Source organism: Nyctibius grandis, chromosome 5 (assembly GCF_013368605.1).
Source record: "Nyctibius grandis isolate bNycGra1 chromosome 5, bNycGra1.pri, whole genome shotgun sequence".
In the NCBI taxonomy this organism is placed as follows: domain Eukaryota; kingdom Metazoa; phylum Chordata; class Aves; order Nyctibiiformes; family Nyctibiidae; genus Nyctibius; species Nyctibius grandis.
In genome coordinates this window covers 34,309,920-34,320,524 of record NC_090662.1, presented here as the reverse complement: position 1 = coordinate 34,320,524, position 10,605 = coordinate 34,309,920, and the positions used below count along the sequence as shown (strand labels likewise).

The window sequence follows — 10,605 nt, the reverse complement described above, 5'->3', positions numbered from 1 at the left end:
TGTTGTGCTGTAACTGTCTAGAAAGCATTTATTTTCTTTTTAGAGGAAGAAAAAAATCATACTCTTCTTTATGTAATTTAGAATATTTAAAACCTTCCATTTTTAGCACAACAGTTTCATAACACTTTTTTTCTTCACATTTTTACTTTATTTGGCAATGATAGTAGTCCGCTAATCACAGTTTACTGCACCAACTGATTGAGTAGTACAGCGCATTATGGAATGCATATTTGTATAAAGGCACTGAATGTATTTTGCCCTGTGTTTTCTGGAATATTTTCTCTCATTTTTAAAGTTTTTCTTTCATTGACTGTACAAATTCCAAATGCATTGCAATGCGTATCTTTTATGCCCTAAAATCAATTCAATGTGTTTTGATGTAAAAATAGAACACTGTACTGCTGTAATACTTGATAGATTAAAAAGGCTATAAAGTAATAGGAGCAAAGAGCAGATAATAGGGTCTCATTAAGCATCAGCAAATGCAAGTGTCATACTTAAATCATTTAGCAATTATATACTGTACATACTGTTCCTAACTGTCTTGCAAAAAGACATATGATAGCTAGACATTAAGTCACCAATTTCACAACAATGTCCACAAAGACATTGAAGTTCTATATAATACTACTATAACACTCTGACAATGAAAACGGAATTCATATCCAGGGATTCAGCTGAGGACCGCATAACGAATTGTCAAACCATGTTTTCACAGGGTACACGAGATTATCTGTGAATTGTGTAGCATTTTTTTTCCATGCATTACACTGCATTTTCAACAGGAAACAAAATTACAAGTTGATGTTATTGTTTGTGTCAGTTCCTTTTAAAAAAAAGTAAAAATACTCAAGTTTTGAACAAAATTTGAATTTCGTATTTTGATTCATACTAACATACATACCACTTAACGTGTCATTATGCTGTGTAACTGTATTGACCTGCATATTCTCATAGCATTAACATCTTGTGGTGAGGAGCTCCGTTACCTGCATGTTCATAGTATGAGAAGGAGGATGTGCAAGTGCTTTAAACAGACTGAAGGTACAAGGGGATCGAGTTCTGTGGTTACACAAATGAATTCATGGCATTTACAGGAGAAGGAGCCTCAGAGCTTTCATTTCCTTCTGCAGGTTCTTTCTCTTTTTTACCACTATATTGTCCAATAAAGGAGCCATCCTCATTGAACTGCCCATTTACACCTTCTCCATAGTCAACTAAACTGTCATCACTGTCTTCTTTTTTCACAGTTCTGTCTGAAGGTGTCCGGCTTCCTTTTTTTAGAGGTTTATGGTCCTCTGCATCACTGGAGACACAAACAAACAAACAAAAGGAGTTAACTGATGTATTATATGTTAAGACAAAATCAGCCATGCATGCAGAGTTTATAAAAAGCATGTGTGCAGCCCAATAATCCTTTAGTAAACCCACATCTCATTGTAGAGACAAATCAATATGATGCAGTTGACATGAATACATGGTGTAGGAATGGTTTAAACAGAGAATGGCTTCAGTGGAGGGAGGAGGGGTTGTGGTTTCTTGTTTGTGTTTTTTTTTTTTTCCCCCATCGTGCACGACTTTTCAGTGATAGGACCTGTGCCCTTGGCTTGGAAGCAATTTAGATGCAACTGCAAGCATTAAAAAGTGGGTTGTCAAGTTATAAAAAAAAATAATTTGTATGTTCTCCGAAGTAACAAGCTTATGATGTGCCGTGAAGTTAGTCTGTTAAACTTCTTAATTTCTTTGACTCCTTGAACATGAATGAAGAATGAATTTGGTTAAATGAAATATACTGATTTTCTTTACTAGTATAAAGAAAATAAAAGTGCTGCATTTCAAATAATTTGTTACATAATGCAGGCCAGACTTGCAATTTTCAACCTTACCTTTCAAGAGACCTACATATTCCATTAAAAGGATGCAGAAGAAACAAATGAAAATAGCCTAAGAAGAAAAGCAAAGTCCATATCCTGATAGTGATCAGTATTTTATCAATAACAAGTTGCTCTTAAAATTGCTAAAACATTTACTGTATTACAGGTAAAGCAACAGTTTAGCTTACAGTAGCTAAAACTGAGGAGTTGAGAGCATGCTTAGTCTTTCTCATTACCTATCAGATCACCCTCCCTATCCTAATCCATAACTGATACCATGTTCTGACAATGATGATGGTGATTTGAAGGAGAACAGGAAAAAGGAAAAGAAGGAAAGGTAGAGAGGAGAGATCTCTGTAGTAAAGTGCTGTGGTCTTTCCCTTGTCAGTCGAAAAGCTGCAGCGCCATCAGCATCCTCAAATAAATCTGCAGCTGTGCTAGGCCTGTAGTTCATGTAGCTCTTTTCAGAATCCTTTACACTGCACTTCAGTTTCAAGATGAAGATTTCAGCAGCAGCTCCAAAGCATTTTGAATTAAAACTCACTATTGCCAGCTGCACTTTTGGGTGCAATTATTTATGTTGCCTTAAACAGAACATGTGTCTTTATTTGCATATAAGGTACAAAAGAGTAAGTAATTTTTGTTCTTTATTTAAGGACTCCCAGCTTATGGAAAATATAAAGAAACGTGTAGAATATCAAAGAAATGGAAGTATATGTTACAATATTCATAATATTAGACTGAATTTATATTCAGCAAATTATTTCAACCATCTAATTCCTAAAAGCAAATATCTTAGTTCTTCCAATAATGTATTTTCTATTTTTTTCCTAATTAATATCTTTAAACAGACAGAGAAATCATATATATATATATATATATAGCATACACAAGGTCACAGATTATATCGTTAGCTAACAAATGCCCTGTTGAGCCACATTTCACCATTGCTAGCAAACCATTGCTCCAATTTTCCATCAAGCTGCTTCTCCTCATCTCATCACCTTTTTTGGCTTTGGAATACTCTAAGTTACCACATTCTAAAGGAAGAACACCTCTAATATGCATACACTTACAGAACAAGCATACCAGAGATTTTATCCTTCTATGCATACACAAGAAAGAAGTGGTAGGAATATCTCTCTTATTAACATGTAAGAAAACCTTTATGTTTAAAATACACAAAGGCAAAAACTCTAAACTTGACTGTATCAGTCTTGACTTTGTTTTTAGTTATTGTTGTGTACATGGCATGGGGATAAATATCATACCATTGATCTTCCGTGCTCACTGATGTTGCAAATGTATAGGCTAGTAATATTTAAAAGAATGCTGCTCCGAAATGTCAAGCATCCAACAGCAAAGTGCAAATGTTTATAACGCTGCAAACACAAGCAGATTACAAAGACTTTACTGAAGAGGGTACACTTTGAGAGGACCTTATATTTAAAAGGTTGAAGATAGAACTGAGTATTTAAAAACCGCACACAATGTAGTTTTGCCACTGCCCTCATGAGAAGGCATTAGAGTCATTAAGACAGGCTGTTGAAGCCAAACGAAGACCAGACCCTCACTCTGAAATAGTAGCTGGTCCTACTCCCAAAGAAGAACGGCCTGCAGTGGTTAATGCTTGCTGGGTAATACCATTTAGTAAAAAACATTGCGCATATGGCTTGCTGTTTAATTGTAGGTGAATAACTTCATAATTGCTTACACCGGCATATGTAGGAATGAAAATAAACTAAATTTGCATTTATACCACATTCCAGCTGGTCAGGAAACTCTGTGCAAATATTCTAAAGTGTGTCCCTATCCAGTGTAATTCACTGGGTTGGAATATACACTAAATAAATAATACCCCATCACTGTATTAAAAATATCCACTTTTTTGTGTTTAATCCAATAAAAAGCTCGATTTTCATTTATAACTTCGATAAATCTGGGTACAGGAACTTCTCTTTGGTGTTGCTCTTAGGGTTTTCTTGTTTGTATTTTTGTAGACAAAGTTTATTTAGAAGCCAAACAATGAAGAAATGCTTACCCAGTTCGTTGCATTGTCTCTCTGATTTTTCTATATTTTAGTAAGGATGTGGATTCTACTGTCTGTATAATTAAAAACAAACAAACAAAACTGCAGATTTACCCAGTAGTGTACCTGCACAGAGGTGGGTGCTGGTGTGAGAGCACAGTTACAGCAGATGGAAAAATCAAATCTGAACCTAGGGATTCCCTCCCTTTTTGCACTATACAAGTCCAGAAAGAGGTTCTGCCAAGATTCTTGCAGTGGAAAAACAAGTGGGATTATCCAGGGTGTTTTCCACTCCTCGTTCAGGAAAAGGAAACATATGCCATAGCACCATTTATTCTTTATCAAACTGGATTATGACTCTTGTATAGATGAATACAATGTTTTGGGTGGAAGGGAAAGAAACTGAGGAATAAAAAGCAAAACAACAAGCAGGAGAGAGAGAAAAAAAGTGAAGACATCAATGTTTCGGATAGCACTTTTGTAACCCTGGGGGTGCAAAATGGAGAAGGGACCCTGGTGCTCTGGGGAAATGAATGTATTTTGTTTGCTGCCAAGAAGCAAACTGCAAAAGCCGCTAAATAGCATTATGCATATGGATGCCCAAACAGCTATAGAACACTTTAGGCCGTAGAATATATAATACTATATTGCAAAAACATGTTAAAGCCATAAATTTTGATACAGTATCTGCAAGATTTGCTAATCTTGCTTACAATTGTTCATAAAACTATTCCAAAATGCAACCAGGATAGATCACAATTTATTTTAGTTTTTGTCTGTGATTTTGCTTGTTGTCTTTTATACTAACCTATTGTAATATCTTGAAATGAAAAACAAAGTACAAATTGGGTTGACTAAAATTACAGTGGCAAACTGAAGAAGTGTTTGAACGGTGTCATGTATGCAGTGCATACAATTAATAGTAAAACAATAAGTACTGGGAGGGAACAAAACAAGAGGTGAGAATGGATATTAATTTTACATTTCGATCAGACAGCCACGAAAGTTAAGTCTAACAATACTTTTACTATCTGTTGTCTTGCAAATACATTCCACACTACCAGTTTTTGAGGGATGAAAGTTGCTCAGTGAAGACTGATATGTACCAGTCATTTTGATAAGTATTGATATGTACCACACACATTTCTTGCCCTTTTAGTAAGAACATTGCTTAATATGAAAGCATACTCTAAAAGCATGATTTAAATATTTTTCATAAACAATTGCTATTATATGAATAAGTTTCTTTTTCTTAATGAAAAACATAGCAAACTTGCAGCTAATGATTAAGAGATACCAGGAAGTACAGAGGTGACAGTAACTTGTGTAAGTACAAAATACAAACTTTATTTTTTAAAAAAAAGTACTTCCATTTCACAAGCTCATCAGTTATTGAAAGAAATATGTACCTTGAAATCTCCTTTCTTCTTTCAACTTTTCAATTTTTCTTCCTTAGATATGGGTACATGCAGCAACCAGTCAGAATGGGGAAGACAGTTTTACGATGCCTCTGCATTCCAGCAGGCAACTAGTTCCCACTAAACTTTGCCACATTCATGGACATGCAAAAAGACTCAATATATGGTTAGCAATATACTACTTTTCCTTATAACACAACTGTCAGATAAAAGGCAACAGAAAACAACCAAAATGGGTAAAAGCATTCTGGGCTATTGGACGCAGAGAGGATGCAGAACATGAAAACTGTTGGTAGCAAATTCCTTTTTCTGTGACCTCAGGTCAACAGCCCAGAAACATTTAAGTATACGCAGTCACATAAAGCCACAGAAGTACCTTACACTATGGCTTCCCTGCATGCTCCAGGAGAAACCTAAAGGTTTCTCTTCATGCTCCTAAATTGATAGGACTGTGCAGATGAAAAATGCTTTCCCTAGTCACTTATGCACCTGTATCAATCCAGACCTCAAAACATTTTACTATTTCTTATCTAGCTAAGACATAAAAGCACTTAGTTTTCTGAGTAGTTTTTCTTTAGCATCTCTGTAATACTCAATCTTGAATCCTGGCAGAAGCTGGAAAAACTGGGAGATTAAGCTCTGGCTTTAAATAGCAAAGGGTTGAAAAAAATGTTAGTTAAAGAACTTGACTCACTCCTTGTGAAAATTTTAAATACAAATCTGCTTGAGAGAAATTCAGTCAAACTTTCCATCTTTGCTATTTCTGGTGGAAAATTATACAAAGGGAAATCAAAGTACTGCTTAAAAAGTAGTGGCACAGATGTTCAAGAATCAAAATAAGAACCATCAAAGAAAGCACATGTGCGTAAATGAGGACACAATAAGACCACTGCCAAATCCAGTCAGACTGTTCAGAGGCAATAATTCTTCAGGCAGTCCATTGACATCACCTCTCGTGCTAGAAGGGACCAAACTTAGAATTTCTGCTGAGGCACAAATCATTGCCAGGTCCCCCTGGAAACACACCTAAGCTGCAATAAAACTTGAATAACTACATGAGAAAAAAATACTATTGTAGTTGCAAACTATATCCTCATTGTTAATCAACCCAGAACAAGAAGGAAGAGTAATATATTATCTAGCAATCTCAGATCTCTCCACCAACCATTTCCAGAAAGTCTCTCATAGCATATCCAAGAATTTCTAGGAAAAACACTGTCTGTGTCAAAACGTTGAAGAAAAGAGGCAAAATAATTCAATAAAATGTGCAAACATCCTGCGTAACCACACTAGCAGTCCTGCTACTGTAGTTGCCTTGTCTTGTTTGATTTTCCTAAGAACGTTCTGCAAACTCCAGTGCAACACTAGACTTTCTAACTTTCTGTGAAGTTAACTAAGAAATGCATGCTTGCAGTCTCTCCCTGCCCATGAATCCACAGGTCTGTAGATGCCATAATGTCATAATTTCTCTTGAAATTAAGAGCCCAGGATGGAAATATAGGCTGATTTATACACCTACATTGACCTGAACAGGAGCTCCAGATAGTCCTTAATTTTAACTTAAATAAACATGCACTTGGGGTACTTCTTGTATTTCTTGCAGTTTCTTGGTGTAAGCATCAACTGTCCACAATTTACTGTCTTGGTCTTCTACAACTCAGGAAACCACTGGGACTGTAGTGCAACCAGTTTGCTACAGAGGCGCTGTTTTCCCTTATCATGTAAAGGTGCAGGTATGTCTCCAGTCACAGGAACACAGTGTATCCCGACATTCTGTGGTTCCTGAAACACTTGGCATTTCCTAAAGCATTATTTCCTTTGTTAGATCAATCTGGCAGGAAAAAACAATGTTGGCAGGTTCTGCAGAAAGTATGCTCTTAGATGAAGCTGAAGAGTGCAAAACCTCAAACAAGTCCAAGCCATCCCAGGAATACTGGGAAGCCTAGAAATGGAATGTGACAAAAACCTCCCCTAAACGTGAGAGCTATGACTTCCCTAGATCTCAATTAGTCATTAAGATTTAAGTAATTTAATAATTTAAATCTTATTTTTAAAACAACTAATTTTCTAAGCATAGGGCTTACTTGTCCAGAAAAACTGAAGTCTATGCAGTATAAATTTCCAAGTCTTTCACTCTTCTCAGTTCCTGAGAAAGTAGAAAGCAAGTCCATGTTCTTAGAAAGTTCCTCTTGATGGTCTGGTGTCTCTCTGAAAGTGAGATGTCCTTTCGTACTTGGCATGAAATGATTGTGAGACCTTATACTTTCCTTTCCCTCCTTTAAACTTGGGAGGAGAACGGAAGGAGCTCAGACACTTGTGAGGATAAGAAAATGAGGAGCTTCCAACAGAGCTCTTTTTTTTCAGCTGACGTACGGAGTGTTTGTGTTCTGAGAAATCCTTCATGATCTGGACCAATGATTCACCAAATAGCTTGCCGCCTGTGTATGGTAGAGACAGCAGTTTACATTTTAGATCTAGTGATGAGGTCCAAGGACGTAGCCATATAGCTCTCCAGGCTACAGTGAGGCATGCCATATTTTTAACAGTGAGTCTAAGAGAATCCTCAGCTGCATCATGGATAAAATTAGCTGCAATTTTACACAGCCTGCGTTTCCTCTGCATGGCACCAGATGGGACCCATGTCTTTTTGAATCTGGCTCGTTCTTCCTCCAACCATATTAGTAACGCTCTAGAAGCATAAGTGCAGTAGATAGACACTCCAAGCTGGGCTGCAACTAGCTTGAAAGATCTTTTAATTGCTTCCTCAACCTTTCTATCAGTAGGATCTTTAGGGAGAGCATCCGTATTAGCAGCCATTGATAATACAGAATCACCAGTAACCAATGCCCTGTCTACCTGAGGCAAGGTCCCCCACAAAGCAGCTTTATCCACTGGAAGAGGATAGAGCTTATGTAGGACTGCTGGGGCTTCATGCTTTGCCTCAGGATTACCCCAAATCCTACAGACAAGATCTTCCACAGCTGAATGGATAGGAAGTGCATTATCTACCTTGCCTTCTTCAGAGGGAATAGGCAGTTCTTCTGAAGCACATTCAGATTTGGAAGATTTTAGCATTAACACTCTCTTTATGTGCTTGAACAGGTAATTCTGATTCTCCATGTCAAACTTACGTAGAAGATCTGGTCCTTCTTGGTCTTCTGTAGGGGATTCAGATGACACCTCCCCATCTTCAGGGGATGACTCAACCTCCAAGGCCTCGACAGCCTCAGATTTCTCCTTCCCAGGAGCTGTTTGATCTTTTAAACTGTATATATGGTCAGACTCAAAAGTTTGGGAACTGGTCCCAGTTGCTTCTAGAGGAACCACTGGAACTTCTGTAATTGGTACCCTGGGATGTTTTACTGCGTGGGACCTAGCCTGTGCTACAGAAGTTATACTTTGTCTGGCTGCTGTCAAAGCATCCTTTAAGACAGTAGCTAGCTCAGGCAAAATTACAGTTTTCATTAATGAATTATTTTCAGATTCAGAGAAGTGAGTAGTAGTAGAAGGTCTTACCTTCTTGTGGTAGGAGCTCTGAGTGTCTTCTGAATCTGAGCTGTAGTCTGGGGTCTGGCTGAACCAGTGCTGGAGAGAAGAATGCTGCCTTGCCAGTGAGCCATGAACTGAGTTGCAGCTGAGGGGTTTCTGGAAAGGGGATGGCTGTCCTCCCCGAGAATCTGAGCCCTCCTCTGACCCCATTATCTCTTGCTCAGAAGCATGATGTCTACAGCCATGCCTGTACTTCCATTCATCTGATCTCTTTTCCTCTTGGCAGAGGGAAGGAGAGACAGAACTAACCCATGTAAGCTGTGAAGACTGCCTAGCCCTCCTCCTGGTGTAGGAGGTCTGTGATCTGGTGCTGGAGTATTGATCCCCTGACCTTCTGAAGAAGTTGGATCTGTCAGATCTCACAGACTTTGCTTTGGTAAAGACAGGGTCTGCTTCAGGAGAATTGGCACAGCTACCTTTTCTTTTCTTTTCCTGGTCCAGTTTCTTTCCTGTCCAAGCAGACATGGACCTGAAGTGATGAAAAAAGTTCAAAATACTCGAATTCCTAGATCTTTTAAAAATTACTTTTTTTTTCCCAAGGGAAACCCTATACTCTTTTTCCTCAAAGCAGCACTGTGTCATGACCAGTGCCATGTGAGGCAGACAAACTGGGAAACGAGTGACTGCAGTGATGCTGGGCTGCAGAGAGGGTGCCAAGATATCTTCTGTAATCTGACTGGTTGCTGCTGCTGCCCTGTCTCTAAGGAAGAAAGAGGAAAGCCCAATATAGACTAATTACACAGAAATACATTTTAGAAAGGAGTTTTTGCACGGCAAATAGGATGAGCTCTTTCATGCGAACAAGTCTGAAAGCTTGGCATGCATCTGTCCATATTCACCAGACATGAGGTGGATAAATGCATAATAAAATAATTTAATAAATCACTAGATGATTCTATAGATTAACTCAATTCACTTAAATATGGAGACATAAATTCAAATCTTGCTACAGGTCACACATGAAAGCAGACTTTATTCTAGGCCTAAGAAAACATGAACTGAGGTCACATCATTTGTATAATTCTGTATGAAGGTCAGTTTCTGCTGCTGAAAGTTCCAAGTATTGAAAAACAGAGAAGCGATAAAAGGACAATGCAAACTGGACTGCCTAGGAAAACTTACACAGTACTTATTTACATCTGCTTCCAAACATTGCTTCATGCTTCCCTTTTTACCAGCTGAATTTAATACATCCATATGCACTTAATGCTGTAATAAAATACTACTCTGAACTCATTAATCTAAGAACAGAGTATCATTTTTTTTTTTTTTTAATCAAGGAAGAATAAACAGAAATTGCTCTTTGGCATTCAGAACCGTACATCTATTCCAGTCAGATCAAGATGCACATTTCCCTTATGTGAAGAAGCTATGGCAACAGAGTGGATCATTCTTGAAAAAACTGATTTTCCTGTGTAGGTTTGTAAATGTCACACCTTCAAAATAATAAAGGGCTTTTACAATGCTTTTGACACAGGCATGCACCGTAAAATCTATTATAACACCCATGTAATATATAATGATATTGACATATTTAGAAAATAATAACATTATTTCCTGTATTAACCAAAAACTAACAAATAAAATTCTTCTTATTTAATGAGCTACATAGTTATTATATGAACAGATTTGCCAAGGCATGCTTTTTGTGATGCCAGGAGATTCAGCTAGACCTCATTTACAATAAAGGAAGAGAGTCAGGAATGAGAGCTGCATTGCATGCTTTGAAGCTGCT

At 37.5% G+C, this 10,605-nt stretch overlaps 1 protein-coding gene across 30 annotated transcripts in view; it reads right to left on the bottom strand.

The window, feature by feature from the left end:
• Positions 1–1,068: 1,068 nt before the first annotated feature.
• NRCAM (neuronal cell adhesion molecule) overlaps positions 1,069–10,605 on the bottom strand; it is a 63,786-nt gene continuing 54,249 nt past the window's right edge. For 27 of the 30 annotated variants that reach the window (XM_068402025.1, XM_068402035.1, XM_068402026.1 and 24 more), the window contains one exon: positions 1,069–1,306. In XM_068402025.1, coding sequence (XP_068258126.1) covers positions 1,069–1,306 — 238 coding nt within the window. The other 3 variants (XM_068402044.1, XM_068402024.1, XM_068402049.1) reach the window with 2 other exon arrangements.